This window comes from Lepidochelys kempii, chromosome 3 (assembly GCF_965140285.1).
Source record: "Lepidochelys kempii isolate rLepKem1 chromosome 3, rLepKem1.hap1, whole genome shotgun sequence".
NCBI classification, from domain to species: domain Eukaryota; kingdom Metazoa; phylum Chordata; order Testudines; family Cheloniidae; genus Lepidochelys; species Lepidochelys kempii.
In genome coordinates this window covers 191,205,215-191,223,650 of record NC_136382.1, presented here as the reverse complement: position 1 = coordinate 191,223,650, position 18,436 = coordinate 191,205,215, and the positions used below count along the sequence as shown (strand labels likewise).

At 40.3% G+C, this 18,436-nt stretch overlaps 1 protein-coding gene across 5 annotated transcripts in view; it reads left to right on the top strand.

Annotated features, from left to right (window-relative positions):
* PUS10 (pseudouridine synthase 10) overlaps positions 1-18,436 on the top strand; it is an 85,015-nt gene that overhangs the window by 39,622 nt on the left and 26,957 nt on the right. For 3 of the 5 annotated variants that reach the window (XM_073339365.1, XM_073339366.1, XM_073339368.2), the window contains 4 exons: positions 8,408-8,442; positions 12,391-12,502; positions 14,332-14,393; positions 16,220-16,265. In XM_073339365.1, coding sequence (XP_073195466.1) covers positions 8,408-8,442; positions 12,391-12,502; positions 14,332-14,393; positions 16,220-16,265 — 255 coding nt within the window. Of the gene's footprint in view, positions 1-8,386; positions 8,443-12,390; positions 12,503-14,331; positions 14,394-16,219; positions 16,266-18,436 lie in introns of all 5 variants that reach the window. The other 2 variants (XM_073339369.1, XM_073339367.1) reach the window with 2 other exon arrangements.

Here is an 18,436-nt window from a genome sequence, read left to right as displayed (position 1 = left end):
TCCCTCTGCATCTGAGTCCAGTCTCTGGGCATTCAGTGAGGGGGAGTTGAGCTGTGATGCTGCTTATAGCCTGGGGAGGGGCTATGAGCACAAGGCGTGAGCACCACCTCCTATGGATACTGATAGGCAAAATTCTCTAGCTCTGGTGTGCTGGGCACACACACACCTAAGTGGAATACATGTCTGCATCACATCTTGAAGAACAACAGTTACAGTACAAGTAAATAATCTTTTTTTCCTGTGTTTCTACCTCTTAGCATGTGCTCTCTCTGAGCTGCCTCCTTCTAGGCGTCTGGATACCTGTCTCCCACTTAAGACCGCAAGTAATTCATGAGCGAGGGAAGATAATTATTCGACCACATGCAGGACCAATCCGGTGGGTGTGGTCAGAGGCTGCTTACTGGATTGGGTCTCATTCAAAATCTGGCCAGATGAGATAGAGGTGGGCAGAACCTAAGTTCCCTCGAAGCTGCACGGCCACGCAATTGCCTATTAAGCCCTGCACAGGGGCTCTGGGCGGCGGCAGGGAAAGGTGCCCTTTCCATCTGGCCCCAGGACAGACCTGCTGAGGCTGGGGAAGAGGTGCCCCTCCCCGCCGGCCCCAGCGTGGACCTGCAGCAGCTGGGGGAGAGGTGCTCCTCCCTTCATCCCAACACAGACCTGTCCTGTACTTGCCCTGGCCCCAGTGCGGATTTGACACGGTGCCCCTCCCCTGGCCCCAACATGGACCTGCTCCAGACTTGCTGCAATCAGGAGAGAGGAGTCCTCTCTCCCCTCTGCAGCCCTGGGGCAGCCTGCACCCCAAACCCCTCATACCCAGCCTCACCCCAGGGCCCGCATCCTAACCCTCTGCCCCAGCCCTGAGCCCCCTCCCACACCCTGAACCCTTCATCCCCAGCCCCACACCAGAGTCTTCACCCCTAACCGGAGCCCTCACCCGCTGCACCCAGCCCTGATCCCTGTCCTGCACCCCAAACCCCTCATCCCTGGCCCCACTCCAGAGCCCTCATCTCCCCCACCCCAACCCTCTGCCCCAGCCCTGAGTCCCCTCCCACACTCCGAACCTCTCGGCCCCACCCCTACCACATGAATTTTGTTATGTGCACCAATATGAAGGTGATGTGTCACACATCATTTCCATATTGGTGCACACAACAAAATTCATTCTGTACATGGACGTAAAAAATTAGAGGGAACACTGGGCAGCACCATCTTCATCTCCTCCTCCAGCTGTTTTGTGTGGAGCAAGGTAGGCGCCTAACTCATTCCTATGGGAAACACCGTAGGTACTTAAGCCATCTGACTTGAGATGGTAGGTTCTTGTTCGTGGACTGCTAAATTAATATAGGCTCCTCCCTGCAGCCAAGACATTGGTACCTATCTCTGAGAGAGAAGAGAGGCTTCGCAAACCCCCATCTAGGCAGCATTTCCCATTGGCTAGCTTAGGTGGCTCTTCACCTAGTGTGCTGGCTTTTGTGGATCCCATTCTGAGGTGCCTGTCTCTCCCCATGCATTGCCTAGGTGCTTAACTCAGGCTTTGTGGGTTGGAGCGTTGTTCCTCTGATTTTCTTGGCACCTAAAAATTAGGTGCTTTGACGATTAGTGTTGCAACACCTAAGTCCCTTTGTGGATCCCACCCATTCTGCCTACCTAAAATCTCTCTGCAACTCCAGTTGGCTATAGGATTCTTTTTCACTTCCCATTCTAAATGGCTGAGTTAGGGACAGTGTGTACTGGCCAACAGCTGCTGTACCTGGTAGACTAACACAAAAACAAATTGTCTTGTAATCTTGTTAGCTTGATTTCTTCCTCTGACCTTCTCATGGTCCTGTTATTATCCAAAAAGGAGATTAATCAACAAGCATTCTACAAGATGGCTGAACATGGGAGCACACTAGTATCCAAGCAGATTCTTTGGACATCTGTAAAATGTCAGGCACCTTGGCTAAGATTTCTGAAAAATGGATGCCTGCAGGTTGGCTCCTCAGTCCAAATTTAGACACTTAAATAAGGAGCCTGATTTTCAGAGGTGTGGTGTACCCCGTAATTCCCATTAACTCAGTCATTTCCCTCTCCCTCATCTGCTTTCCATGCTCCATTGCTCCTCACTCCAGTAACTGTCTTATTCCCATTGGGGTAAAAATAAAGTAATGGGCTGAACTGGAGGTTAAAATCACCACTGTTGCTGTTATGTCATCAGATCCCTGCATCGTCCACTAAAATATATTATTCAAAGAGCTACACACAGCGTGGCAGCTCTAGGTGAGCTGGGTTTGTCACGTAATTCAAAATGTTATTTAATGGCTCAACTATATAGAAGAGCAAGGAAATGATGCTGCTGTTTTTTTCTTACGGGTCCTTGCAATAATGCCTCAGTAGAGGGCATCATTGCATTGCAATTCTGTCTCAATGATGCTTTGACATTAGTTTAAGCAAGTAGAGTAATTGTTGCAAAGCAGATGGAAACAAGCTTGGCTGCAAATGGGAAAAAAATAGTTTGTACTCACATGGGTTCCCTTTGCTGACTTGAAGTGCTGCATGCTGTCTAGTCCCCAGTACACCAGGCTTACAGTCGGATGTGAGCTGGGGAGATTGAGCTGGCAAATCAAGAATTCAGACCAACAAATGTGTATCTTTCCTTTTATGATATAGTATTTTGTAAGTAATATTTCCATTAAAGATGATGTATTTTAGGATTATTTTATTTATATTGCATTAGCACGTATTATTCTGGAGAGCAGCAAATACCATAACATTGTCCATACCAGAATACTTTGTGCTGTAAAGATGCAATTCCTCTCTCAATTCTTCCTTCATACTTTACTACACAAGAACATAAACTGTTTTAGGATAGAAAGACACCTAGAGACATCCTCTCTTTTGTTAACCATTTGTGTGGCACATAATGTTTCCAACATGTAAAGACAACTGCTAAAGAAGTTTTCAGGTGCTGCCTTTTGATAATATACTAACTGTAATTAACCTCCATAGTGCTCATCCTGCCAAGGATAAAACACAGGACAAAGGCCCAAAATAAAGGACATAAAGCATTGCAACAAATTTGAAATTACATAGGATTAGTATCTTTATATTAAAAAGTCTTCTCTACCCTCAGTTTCATGAATCAGCATTCCTGGTGCAAATAAATCTGGAGTAAGAGTGCCAGGGTTGTGTGGAACAAATATGTTTGAATAGGAAATGAATCATGCCTTTTCATAAGGGAGAAAGTTAAAGTATTAATTGCTGCTTGTGTAAAGAATTCTAGAGAAATTATTATCTGGCCCTCCTTTAGCTTAAGTTGTGATCCATCATCCTGGCACATGACATTCATGCAAATAGGCTTGTCATATCTGTAGTCATTACTCCCTACAGAACTGGGTGTACCGCATGGAATTTCCCTGCTTCATCTTTTTTCTAATAAAGTGGCTGTGACTGGCCACAGTATATCAAATCTGGCTCCCATGGTCCCTCAGACAGTATTAAAATAAAAATATTCATGTTGTAATCAATACAATAAACTTTTGGCTCCCAGTCATGTGCTCACGCCACACACCCTTGTCTCTCCATCTACCTGAATCTCTTCACTAGTGGTAGCTCTTAATTGGAACAGGCCAGCAGCAGAGAAGTTGGTAACTCCTAATTCTGGTGCAATTTATTTAAGGCTTTCACTTTTGAAGTCCAGGAGAGAAGATATGAAATTTGACTCATGGTAGCACTTAACATAGTTAACTCCCTGGGGAAACTTTCTTAGAAACCACTAGCTTGTAATTTTTTACATTTTCTCCCCTATTTTGGAGGTGCAACTACAATTATGTGAATGAACAAAACCCCAGAAATACTATCTCAAATGAGGATGTGCAAATGAGGGTGTGTAAATCTGTATCTGACAAGTGCTGCAGTCAAGAACGATATTCTGCAGTCAACATATTCTCTCATTCAAATGTATATTCTTCATTACTATTGTAGACTGTTTTAATTTATGATTTAACATGGGTCATTATGCAAACAATATTAAGATATACTTCATGTAGCTTGTGAGGTACTCTTAATCATATACTATATATGTACACACGGTATAATGAATCAGACAGTGTGTGTTCAGGTAAACAATATTCCATCAGTACAACTACATTTTTCTTCAGTACTGATATAGTGGGTGCATCGGTTAGTATATTGTGTATCTAACAAAGTCTTAAGCATTCTTATTCCCCACTCCAATATTTCTTGCATTGGTTTAAAGATCCCTATTTCTTGACAGGCCAAACTGTATGCTTGTTCTTTCAGAAAGGCTGAGGGTAGGCCTAATAAAGGATGTAAAGGGCCTATTAGATTATTGAGTCCAGCCACCGCTGGGTGGGTGAAAGTGACCTATGAAATCATTCTTTCCATCACTGAGGGAAGGATTCAGGCTTGTGATACATCGTCTGGCAAATATTATACTGACATGACGCTTGATCTTAGCCAAAAGGCCAACCAGTCCTGACCATGTCCCTTTAAGTTTGATATACCTTCTCAAATCCCTTTATTAGATTTTTCATAGGGATTTTTTTCCAGTAGGGACTGGTTAGTTTATTTTACAAAGATTTTTTAAAAACACCATATCCAAATATTAAGTCAGGAGAGCCCAGGAGAGTGACGGGAATGAGACAGCTGCAGAACTGACTTTAGATTTTCCCCTTCCCAGCAGAATTTGTCAACAAAACTCTCATTGAGTTTGGTTGGAGCTATGCCCATGAAAGGACTACAAGATTGGGCCTCCAGAATTTGTATTGTTACAGTGGATACTCTTAGGTTGAACAGCTCTTTGCTTAAATCCACTTTCTTCTCTTCCCCACTAACAAAAAAAACAGAAGTATGGCTTATTAAAATTGACCACCAGATATTGTAGTAAGTCATTGGTAGCTTTTCTTTTTATATTTACTGCTTTCACAGTGATCCTCTGCAAACTTGGCATTGGGATGCACATGTACTGCAGGTTCTCTCAGATCTATACCATTTTCCAAAGATGGACTGACTTCCTGCTAGAAGCCTTGTCAGTAGAACTCAGTCTTTACAAGACTGTTTTTGGAGAGTCTTGTATTTTCTTGTGACTGTAGGCCTAATCCAAAAGCCCAGTGGAAAGATTCCAATTGATTTCACTGGGTTTTTGGATCAAGTCATTAGTGATGTGGTCATTTACCTGTAGTGTAGAAAATGGGATTCACTGTGAATGGGAGCATAGGCAAGATTGAAGGTATAATGTGTTAAACAATTATTGCAATCTAATAATTGTTTAGTTTATCCAGTAGAAAGACATGTCAGGCCAATAAAGGAAGTGGAGTCCTAGGGGAATGCACCTTGAAGAGTGATCAGCTTATTTTACTGATGTTTAGGAAAGGCATGCTTTTAGAATTTTGAGAAGATTGTGGCATAAGCAGCTTTGTTCTGCTTTGAAGTCCTTCAGTTGATGTATCCCTTTCAGTCAGATTGTAGGCACATGTACTTTATAGATGCTCCACTGATTTCATTAGTGGTTGATCTTCTCTTAATGATGGAGAGTGGTCAAGTGCCCATGCTTATTCTTTTATCTCTCTTGTTGACCTTTCATACCATTGACTATGAGGTCATGCTGACTCTCCCTTGGACTGTGACTTCTTAGCTGGAAAACACAAGGTGGTGGTTTTGGATCATCTGCCCTGAGAAGTGACTCTCTGATCCAGGGAACGGCTAAATTATCCTAGTCAGTGTACGTGAGATTGATGGGGGAGGGGGCCTGGGACTGTTAGCAGCAGCATACAGATGCCGTGCAGCGTGCTCTCATTTTGGGGAGAGATTACTTACTGCAGCTTCTCAGTAGGTGGGTACTTGTAGAGCAGCAGATCCTAGGATCCACAGATCTGTATGGAGCAACTGAAGAGGTTATGGTGAGCAGATAAAGGAGGGGTCTTACTCAAATCTTCCCAACATCTGCATGCCTCAACACTCAAGGTGCAGATCTGTGGGGAATAAGTGAAACATTTGTGTGAACCCTGAAATATTCTGTATAGCAAAGGGACCTGTGGCTTCTAACCAGCATCACTTGCTCCACTCCCCAGCCCTCTTCTATCTTGACCCCATCCCTGTCCCCCAAACCAGCAGTCTCAGCAGAAAGTATATGTGGTTTGACAAAAGGAGGCATGGCTTGGTGGGAGGAATAGGGTTTGGTGTCTGGCTAGGTATGTGATTTATATCACATTTGTACACCTAGATGGGGCATTATTTGATTTTGTTTTAAATGTAATGTGTATATATAGAATTAGGTTTAATATTCTATCAATAAAATTTTAGATATATTTGATGATCTTTGGATGTTAAGTTTCTTGTGATTTGCATTTGACTTGGATAGTTTAGGTACACTTCTAATTACAATAGCAATAACAAGATTTAAAGTGTGTGCAGTCAATAGATGTAGCCTAAATTTCAAAAGTAACAAGACCTCAGCTAGGTATCCAACTTTATATTTAAAGGGATATGAGTTTCAGAGAACTAAATGCAATTCCATATTGGTTGCTTTTGAGCCCCCCCTAGTCTACTACTAGATAGATTTGGAATAAAGCTAAATAATACTAGCTTATTTTTAGTTCAATCAATCCCCTACCACCTATTCACTGACATCTACAGAATTTTTGTTCTATCTCTCTGGAAATGTTTGAAATGGAGAACTTCATTTTAACTCTTTATCCTAGAGCCAGCATGATCAGATGAGAAATCTAATTTGCTTTTCTCAAACTGAGAGGAGTGAGATAGTCATTCAGAAGCTTGTGTGTGTTCAGGATGTCAGAATTTCAAATGAGATAAGCAAAAATTCATTATAGTCAGAACTCCTGTTTTGTTTTTGGCCCCTCTTTCCCAGTTATTACTTCTGAAATGTCTTTGCAGACAGCATTTACAACAAAGTCATTTTTACTGGTCTTTTTGTTCAGATCAATAAATCCAAATTTCCCTTTATGGGCCAGTGTACCATAGCATTTAACCATAAGCAAAGCCTATACACACAAACCTACTTTATTCAATCAAGTTAAAGGCATTTTCTTCTTAGGCAGAGTTACAGCATCCTCATCACTTTACTAATTTTATTAGTTAGGATTTAACGGTTGAGGGCTTTATGCCCTTTTTGTTGCCCAGCTAACCTTGGGCTAGAAGATGATGGCACAGTATTAAGGGGTGAAAATTGAGGCTGCCAGAAACTCTCCACACTGAAAGTCTGCATAATCCTTCAGATTTTACTGCTCTTTGTGGTAAATGCAGACTTTTAATTTCGACAGAAGTGTCTGAAATCAGAGAAGGCTAGCCTCTTGCCCTGAATTATACAGTACACCAAAGTGTTCTAGGTTCTTTACAAAAGACATAGTGAAATTTCAGAAGTGAGGAGGACAAAGTAGAGGCGTTTGGGATATCAGGAATAGGGTTAAGATATGCACACATTGGTGACAGATTATTTTGATAATCTAAAATGTTAGAGATAAGGATAAAAATTTTATTGACGTAATTATTGACTAGCTCAGGAAGTGTCATATTGGTTATTTAAAATAGCAGGTACAAAGAGCAAATGGAGGGGAATATCAAGGCATTAGAGAAACAATAGAAGGTTAGATTAATAGGAAAGCAAATGTTCATTTTCTAGTGTTTCTTCTTTTAATACCAGGCTGTTGTGAGCCACCTGGATTTTGGTTTTCATCCATTAGTTTTCCCACTGCCAGATTGTCCTGGAACATTATGTGCTCTGCATATTACTCAGTTGTCTAAAAATGCCTGCTTGACTGCCATAAAATCATTTGTTTCATTGTTATGAGGAAAAAAAAGATGTGCTCTCTTTTTTTAAGAAATATATTTTGAGTGAATTATTTGAAAAGTGTGTACAGTTTTCACACATACTTTATTTAAAAAATCAGGATAAAAGCTCAGAGCAGCATTTTTTAAAATTCCCCCAATAGCTTTCCAGTAGCCATAGTGAAAATTGATCCAACTAAAAAAAAAAAATTACCTTAGCTTCTGAGTGCCTGCCCTAGGGGAGGTAAGAGCTCTTTATTGGATATGTTTTTGGGACAGTAAGCAGGAGAGAGCTCATACTTAGATAACAGGGGACTACTCCTGCAAAGAGGGAATACTTTAAAAAAAATGGATAATCTTCTCTTTAAAAAAATCACCTGTGGGATTGAGGGTTTACTCCTGTCTTATTCTTTCAGTTCCAAAGCAAAATGAAAGTGTAGTTTAAACTCCTAATAAGTAGCTGGAAATTCTTGGCTTTGTAAATATTTGTTTCCCTTTTAGAACAAAGTGGTTTGTATTAACAGCACTGTCAGATAGTTTGATGATTGAATGTTGTTGAGGCTTGATTTCACTTGCATTTTTTTTTCTCTCCTTCCTGTGTGTGGCTGATGGCCCATAGCATGCTGCCTGGCTGCTGGTAAAAGAGGAAATGGGGTGAGTATGTTTTATAGCATTTATACTAGAGAGTACTGGATTTAGTGAATTAAGAGATACTTCTATAACTTTTTTCAGAGTAGGACAATGAGGAACTTTCTCTGAAATATTGGGCCTCTGATAGAGAAATTCATGACTAAATGATTAATACTGTATTTTTCATGTGTATGAAAACAAAGTGATTCTCCTCCCCCCCCTTACTTACAGTGAACTCAAAATAAATATGAAGCCAGGGAGTAAATGATCTGACCTTGTAAACAAGGATATTCAGCTGCTTCATTTGCTTTTATTCTTTGGCTGGGAAGCACCTTTCAGCATCCAGGTACTTGAGCAATAGAGCAAACAAGCAGTTGCCTTTATAAGTTTGATATGAAGGCTACTACTTAGCTGAATGCCAAGCACCTGAAAAGATTATAGTTTCAGCTTTGGAATGTGCACATCCTACATTTGCGCCTAAATTGGATGTTTCTTGTTCAGTATGTTCATTGTGACTGCAGCATCTCTAGGACAATGCTTCTGAGTTTGGGGTGTGGGCTATCCATTCAATGTAGTGTTTTGAAATTAATTTAGTGCTCATGAAAATTGCCAAAATGACATCACTGGAATCGGAAGTTCTCAGTCTGGAATCGGAAGTTCTCAGTCTGTCAAATAGATACAGTGATGGTACATTTATAATAGGATAACAGAGCCTTTGACAGATCAGGAGTGTCCAAACTGTTACTGTTAGCTAACGGTAAAGAGTCAATCGTTTGTTTGGTTCCCAGTAGACAGAAGCCGTGACCACAGTTGATTAGGCAGCTGAGGATTGAATGATCAGAGACTGAACTATCCTATCACTCTTAGAACTGTTCTTTCTAGAGAAGAGCAGAAACAGATTGGTGGGGCTGTGAAGGGAAGCATGCATAGTTGTCTGTACTATACCTGTTCTGTGACTAAATAGAACTAATTTCATCTCCAACCCCGTCATGCCAGTTCTTTTCATGAGCATTACATTCACTTTAAAAGAAGGAGCACAGCACAAGCGGTTTAAGCTTTCCTTCACAGCCTCACTACTATGGCTTAGGGCTTGTCTACATGGGGAGTTATTCCAGAATAGCTATTCTTGATTAACTCCATATGTGGATGTTCTTATTCTGGAGTGTCTTCCATGTCCAAAATGGACTAAACTAATTCAGAATATGCACTCTTATTCCAGAATAAGAGCAACCACATGTGGAGTTAATCAAGAATAGCTATTCTGGAGCAACTCCCCATATAGACAGGCCCTTAAACTGCCAACCAAAGTACCAATAAATATAATGGTATTCTGTTTTAATAACATGAGGTAACTACAGACTGGACTAAGTCCATCAATTCATTTTATATCAGTCAATGAATTACCGTCAGATGGTAATGTCTTTGTCACTACTGACCTGGGTAGGGACAGGGTATAAAATGATCATCTAGGTTAAAAGTTCTGTATGTCTTAAGGAATCCAGGAGTCCTATATTTCTCAGCAATCACACTTTTTGAAGTTAGAGTTGCATTTAGTGCACGCTTAGTTTGAAGGTACACAATTTCATCTGTGTTTTTAATGATTCTTCCATTTAACTTTTATTATTGGGGTAGCTACTAATGAGGTTATTAACATGTGGCTTTTCATATACTTTGGGTCAATATACAATATTTTAATTGTATGGTTCTCAAGAACATATGGTTTAAGTTAATGAATTTACTTTCAATGACTAGCTGATTCACAGGCTGTTTTCCACTTATGGTGAAAAAAGTATGATTAACATGTATAGTTTGATGACACTGATTATTTGGATTCAGATATGACTGATGTATAAGTCTACACCTTGTGTGAGACATCAATTTTAAATATTCTAAAATTCTCCCAATATGTAGCTAAATGGGGACATGAACAATTTGTACTAATGGCTAAAGTAATATCTTATAATTTTGAGTAAAGTCTTTGAATCTTATAAGGATCACATTAATTGTGAATAAACTTATAAGATACTCAGCTGTCTCCAGCAAAAGGATTATTAAGTGAATAGGGAACAGAGACTGTGGATACTGGCTGTAATAGATATTAAAATATATAACCAGAAATATGAATGCAGTGATTAGGTTAGTATTGAGACCTTTTGTTTATACATCAGTGATTTGAAGGAGTATCCATCCAGTACAGAAGGAAGAGAGTGTGTGCAACCTCTGTGATGTATCTTCTTGTCCCAGACCACTCGGAGGGTACTTCACAATATGGGGGAGAGACAGGGAAATAATGTCCTCCACTCACCAACCAATGGGGAATCCACCCAGAAGGCTATACAGTCTCAGGCTGGGAGAAGAAGAAATTAGTGGCCGTTTGGGAGGCATTGTTGGAGCGGAGGCGACTCTGGTCTCCAGCAAGTTTCCTATGATCTGGGAGCTCTGAGGGCCAAACTCCATGCCCATTCCCAGACCTTCCCCCAGTAAAATGATCTGTTAGAAGCATCATGAGAGGAACACTTTGGAGATTCTTATTCCTTGTGTGGGTTTATCAGCATAGGGGAACAATTTGGCTCAAAGTTCATTGTTATTGAGCTATCTTCTGATGGAGGCCATCGTGCTAGGAAGTGCTATGTGAGATATTGGCAGTATAGGAACTCAGACTTAGAGGTGGGAAAGCAATTTCTATCCTACTTTAATACTATCTTAAAAAGTAAATTTATTAATCTTTAAAAGCATATTTTTATTGTTAAATCAGCATTAAAGAAGCTTTCACAGTGAGCTCCTATAAGGAAGGTGTGAGTTCTTAGCAAGCTGGCCTCTCATTGGTGCTTGGATCAAGAGTGGTAATGCTATATTTTTTTTTGATGAAATGTGCTACTTGTGTGGCAAAGGGTTCTCACCATATAAGCTTCCAGGTTGCTGGGCTGAAAAAAGTGTGTACTGCTTTCTCTTAATATTTTTGGCATCTTTGGTTAGGTACACTTTCCACTGCCCTTAATTATTTGGTGTACTGCCTACATACTCTTGTAACTTGATCAGGTATATGCCCTGTCTCACAGTTAGAAGGCTAACTGCCCCTCTGCGTTCACCCCCACAGATCACAGTCCTCATGCTTTCGCCTCCCCTGGGGTGGGTGATTCTCGTGCTCTTAGCCTAGTTCTGGGGCTATGTTACCTCACACATTCAGTGCTCACGCCAGCAGGTTTGACTAAGTTTGGCACCTTCAGTTCTCCCCTTTAGGAGTTTGTGGCCAGCGGACCAGACGGCCTTCTTAAACCAAAATTACTATTTAACAGCAGAAATAAAGCATAATATATGAGAAAAAGAATTTTAAAACAACAAAAGGTCACGTCTACACTCATGTATTTTACCTCAGTCCTCACCCCCATCCTCCGTGAGAGGAGTATAGGAAGGCCTAATTTCATACCCACCAGCCAGGGTCCACGTGAGAGAGTCTGTTCCCACAAACAGCTCCTCAACACACTCTGACCTTTGGACAGAGAGAGTCCTCATACCTGTTTTGTAGTCCTTTTGACATACTGGTAACACAAGCATTGGCAATTGAAACCCAGGCTAAACAAGCTATGTAATCTGGCTGGAGCTGATATGGTAGGATCTTCCGAGTTAATAGCTCAGGCAATATCTCAAACACACTGAAGTGTTTCCCTGAAGGGTTTTCTCCAGTCATTCTTTTGCCTTCCTTTTTATTTCCTCACAGCCTTGTTGATTTAACCCAATATAGACATAGTAAGCATCCCTTACAACACTCAGACAAGTTTATAGTATTCATAAATTATTAAAGAGCAGCCCCATGTCCTTCACACCATGTTCTGTATACTTTATAGTTTTGTCCTGTTTATACCCAAATTTTATGTTAGTGACTGGTCACTTATTTTTAGCATGAAATGTCAGAGGTATGATTGTTTGACTGACTCATATGCAAGTTTTCATTGTTTATTTTTTATGATTCAGAAAACAGGGCCTGTCACTGGCAAAAGAGGACATTGTTCAGCTGAAAGAAACATACAAATGGATTATTCATCCCCTATTCTCAGAGGAGCTGGGTGTTCCTGCCGATGGAAAGGTGTTGTATGAATAATAAAGTTGTTGTTTTCCTGAATTTGTATAAATTACTCATAACATTGATGGGTTCTAATTAGACAGACAAGTCTGTCACTGGTTTTGTCTAGTAAAAAAAAAAAAAAAAAGCTCTTTCACCTCAAATTAGCTATCTCAAGTAAATCCTAGTGGAGACAAGGCAAGCAGTAGTTTTTATACAAATTAGCTGGTAGAGTTAAAGACTAAGGAATCTTTTCTTTGTCATGACATACAGAAACAAACTTCTTTAAATGTTAAAGATAGCAAGAGACCTTCTAGAGCCCACAAACACTGAGTCCCTCTAGTCATAAGTGTACCATAAAAATAATGACAGGTTTTAGAGTAGCAGCTGTGTTAGTCTGTATCCACAAAAAAGAAAAGGAGTACTTGTGGCACCTTAGAGACTAACATTTATTTGAGCATGAGCTTTTGTGAACTACAGCTTACTTCATCGGATGTATTCAGTGGAAAATACAGTGGGGAGATATTATACACAGAGAACATGAAACAATGGGTAAGTTATCGAAGGCCTTGTCTACACTACACAGTTCTGTCAACAAAATAGTGGAGGTGTACACACGTCAATGCTCTTCCCGCTGATGTAACTCCCCTGCTACGCCAACAAAATAAAATCACCTTGATGAGAGGCGTAGAGCTTTTTGCGGCAAAGTTAGATCAACGCAGTGTCAGTGTAGACACTGCGCTTGCTTATTTCGCCATAAATGGCCTCCAGGAGGTGTCCCACAATGCCTATCCTGACTGCTCTGGATACTCCATTGGCCTGGAGCGGCGAACCGCGGACAGTGGGAGCCACGATCAGCCGAACCTGTGGACGCGGCAGGTAAACAAACCAGTCCGGCCCACCAGGGGCTTTCCCTGAACAAGCGGTGGACCGGCTTTGAGAACCACTGCTCTAAAGTTCCTGATTCTGTTGTCAATCCACTAAATCACATTGCCTTTCTTTTGTGGCTTAAAGGCATTCAGTCACTGCAGACTAAATCCTGGAATGAACTGCTTTCAAGGTTGACTGGTTTGGTTTTGTCCCATGATTTGCTAGGCTTAGTGACCATAATAGGTAGGCTTGGCAGAATTTGATTTTTTAAATATAATTTTGACAGATAATATTAATGTTTATTTTAAGTATTTTTTTAAACTTTTATCAATTTAAATTTTTCACAGTTGCAGGAAGTTATGGGGGAGGTCAGACAGAAAGGGGATCAGACAATCATTTAATGATAGACTCAACGAAGTTTAAGCTTTGTAACTGTTAAAACACCAATTGTCAATATCACATGTCAAAATATGGAAAGTTAATATCCTTAAATCAAACTCTAATGTGTTCTCAAGCAGCATATTTCTTAGTTTGCCTGTCTAAATTTCTATTACTGATTGAAATAGTTTTTTCATTGTTTTGTGTGTGTGCGGTGAAATCAATGTTTACTGACATTTACCAATAAAGATCTAATCGTTCTAAGCCTAATAGGCTTTGGGCTGTTATTCTCTCTCTCTGCTAGTTCCCCCATGTGCAAAATGGGGCTAATACTTATTATGTGACTTGGGTCACATAATAGGTTGCAAAGTGGCTTGAGAATGTTGAGTGCTATAGAAGTCTTATGATATATTTCTGAAATGGCTTCTCGGTGACCCATTTAAAAGTTTCCCATTATGCTGCAATTCTATCTTCCTCTTCTCCTCTTTCTTTACTGTTTTTCTATAATATATCAATAAGGATCCTTGAACTGTTTGTTATACACTTGGTTAATAAATTGCTAGCACTTTGTAAAAGGAAATTGTTACCGTTCTTTTTTGTCTTAGAGCTTGTTCGAAGTGAGTGTGGTCTTTGCTCACCCGGAAACTGATGAGGATTGCCATTTCCTGTAAGTTGCTATACCAACAACAAGATCTTTATCTTAATATTGTGCAACATTGTTAGAGTTTGTCTGTAGCAAATGCAATTTCTCCAGTATTTGTGATCTAGAGTTTGACCTGAATCCAAACTCCAAATCCAGGTTCCTATTTGCAGCTTAAATCTATGGTATCTCTAAGGGGCCGAATCTGCCCACCAAATCCAAACAGCCTAAAGTCTGGGAATGTTTGGATCTGGATTGTCAATCTTAATGTCAGGGAGTGCGTGGATCTAGAATTTTGATTTGGTCCATTACACAGATATGTAGTCAGGTCAGGCATTTGATTTAGGCCTGTTTGTACTGTTCATATTAGAATAAATAGTGACTTTATATGGTGTGTGAAGTGCTTTTGATAACCTATCAGTATATGTAAAAAAACCATCAGTTTATATAATACTGAGGTTTTCTGCTTATTTCAGGGATTTGGGTATGGAGGGAGAGATCAGAAGTGAGTTAGTTCTACTTAAAGACAAGACTTTTTAAAAAACACCCTCACAAAGTGCTACATAATCACTTTTGGTCTTGCTCTGCAGAGGGGCTGCCATAGAAATCCTTTTCCCACTGGCAAAGAAATCCAGCATTTCTGGAAACCTGGCTACCACTTAGTCAGATGCCTCAACAGCAAGAGTGAGCATGTTCTGAGAAAATGGTCTGATTGGGAACACCCTTTTGAGAAGTGTTTCAGAAACAGCCACCACTGTCTCTTCTGTCCCCTCTCAAACTGCTCCTGTGCTAACACCTGCAGAAGGTGTGTGAGAGAATGATCTGTTTTGTGTGTAGTGCTCTGTGATTTGAAGTGGAACATTTAACTTGTTTTTGTTATTTTAATCTAGTTTCCAAGTATAAGTTAAGAATGATTATTTAAATTCTGGAAAAAGGAAGTCCGTGTACTCTGTATTATCTCCCACAAATAGCCTGTGTAGAAAGTCACAAGGAGTCTGCTGTTAGCACCAGTTCCGTTTTACCCGGATGCAGTCTTAGAGGTGCTGCTGTCATAAGCTGAAGAGCAGCAGCAACAGGAGAGTATAAAAAAATGTGTGGCAAGGACAAAAGAAATTATGTTGTCTAACTGCATAGAGAGCAATCCACTGATTTGTAAACTTCCATGGCAAACATCCAATTCTCAGAAAAGCCTCTAGTGCTAAATGTTTTATTGATCAGAATTTTCACTTCTGTGAAACAGAAAATAAATAGTTTTCTTTTAGGTATGTTAGAAAGAATCTCAAAGATCTGGCTGACCTGATGTTACCTTTTTTTATATTTGATTTTTCCTGTTCAGTAATAACACTGGTCAGAGGTGTGCTGGGACACCGCGAATCAGGGTGTTGCATTTTAAGCCATGATGCATGGGTTAGGAACAGGAAAAGAACTAACAGAGAGCTAGGGAAGTCAGTGCACCTTGCAAAGGTGCACAGTGTTGTCGGTCATCTTTGTTGGCAGTCTCAGAAGAAAGGTCAAAGGAGACTTATTTTCCCACCCACCTCCTCATTCCAGCTCAAAACTGAGGTACATGGGTGGGAGTCAAGATCGGAAAGGTTTGCACAGCCACTACCTAGACTGTACATGTTCTGTGGATAATCAGAGGATTTTAGTTTATGTAGGTCAAATAGAATGGCACCTTCTGTCATCAATTTAAGATTGAAAAATCTTAACTCCATCCCAGACTGGAGAGTGATAGAGACACAAAGTGTGGGGCATTGCTGCTCAAAAATTAGGTCTGGTACCTGGGTATTTTCATTTTGATAAGAGTCTTTTATTTAAATGATTATATCAATTAATTTTCTATTTCTGTTTAGAGCCAGAGTGTGTCCAGACTGTTTCAAGCCAGCAAAGAATAAACAGGTAAGAATCCCATATCTGTCACCAGCATCATTCTTCTGGGATCAGAATTCTCATGTCAATGGTTAAAATAAAGGCAGGTTTCTTGAAATTCAGTCATTACTTTAATGCCTTTTTTTTCCTTTGCCCCCTCTCTAAAAGGTTCTCCAGTTGTTTCGTATGCCTCCTTTTATTCACTCAACTCTCAACTTTTCTTCTGTTTAGGATGGTTTAGGACTCCATTTCCAGACCTTGAGCAAGAGAGCTATCATTTAAAAAACGTTCCCAATATGTATAGGCATTTGGTTTGGATACACTAAAAATATCAGTATAGCAGGACCACTACCTACTGTCCATAGGGGATATGGCTGAAATAAGGCTTTGAAAAAAAAAGAGAGCGAATCTAGTCTTTGCAAAAGGAAAAAAAATCAAATCATCCTAGAGCATTTTCCCTTGGCCACCATTCCAAACGAAACAAAACATATGCAGAATGCTTTCCTTTCATCTAGTTCAATTGGTGAAAGAAACAAAAAGAGATCTTACCATAATTACAGTCTCTGAGAATTGGTATAGTCCTCAGTGCAAGACAGGCAACTATTTCTCCTGATTTTCCTTTCTCCCCTAACCAAGGTCTAGTTCAGGAGCCCTGTGGGTTATGAGAAGACTAAAGAGCAGCCCTCTGCTCCCTTTTTATGCTTTCTCCTTTATAGGAAGCACAGCTCTCAAATCTGCCTCCCAGCAGCGGCAGGTAAACAAACTGGCCCGGCCCGCCAGGGGCTTTCCCTGCACAAGCGGCGGAACAAGTTTGGGAACCACTGCTCTAAGGACTAGCTTTTTCCTTAATGCCCAGAGAAGGCATTTAATGCCTTCCTGGTTCACACAGAGATGAGGTACACAATTACTTTACCCTCGCTAATGAAATCCTCTGATGAAATGTCACTTTCTTCATGAAAAGGGTTGATTTCATCTCCTTAGGCCACAATTGTTCAGTAAATGGTTTTATGGTATTTAGGATTGTTGACTTGTCCCAACTTCTTATGCTCGAGTTGTCTGTATCACAATGGTGGGCTTTAGCCCAACCATGAGTTCAAGTCTTACATATACATGACATAATGCTCTCTTTGGGATACAGCCCAAGTTAAATGTGCTTTGTGCTTGGTGGCAGAGCTGCTTCCTGTTTACTATGGGACCACCAGGGCTGCAGTAGTACCCACAACTGTTGTACGCCACCCAACAGAGGGTGTCACTACTGAATCCATCTTTCCTCAGCTCAATCTTAAACTCATCCCTGTAGCGGAATGAAAGGCACACCCGTGAAGCACAGGGAAGGCAGACCCTGTGTGGGTTTTCGATATCCCCCTCCTCTTCTCCTCATGACATGCAATGAAGCGCACAGAGTCCACTTTGTTTTCAGAGCTCTGTGCCTGCAGAGAGCAGGACTTGCCTTTTAGTGCCAAAGATGTAATGTAGCCATACATAATTTAGGAGATGCAGGAATGGGCATCAGTCTGTGTAACACTGTGTTCCATATGAAACTGTAAACATTACTCTGTACAAGTCACTTTCATGTGTGGAGCTGAGTTATTGTCAGTGGCTGAAAATAATTTTTAGAGCTGGAAAAAAAATTCTGTCCAGACTTTTTCTAATGAAAAAAAGCTTTTCAATTAAATGGAAATTTTTGTGGGCAAAACTTACATTTTTCAGCAACCAAAAACTAAAATAAATTAATTTTTTGATTAGACTTGAAAAATGTTGAAGGAAAATTTTGATAAAAACAGAAGAATAATTGGTTTGAGTCAAAAAATTTCAGAAGAAAAAAATATTTTCCTGACCAGCTCTGGTAATTATAGCGCTGCTTGTGTAACACAATGGAAGAAATATAGTGCAGTGAGACTGTTTGAACTGAAAATAATAATTTTTAAAATACCACCCAGAAGGCTTTTGCTTAGAGACATTATATCTTTGAGATAGGAAATAACAAAGAAACTCTTTATCCAATGATAACAATAACTTACTTGAGCCCCTATAGGCCAGCTGCATATTCTACCCTACTGGTCTTCTTGGGTATCTGTGACATCCCAGAATGATACATTCTGGCTGTCACAGTATAGCTGACAGCATGATTTTGGAGAAGCCTAGAAACAGTGGAAACTCCCTATCTGTGGCCCCACAAAGCCATGGGACCTCCTGGTCAA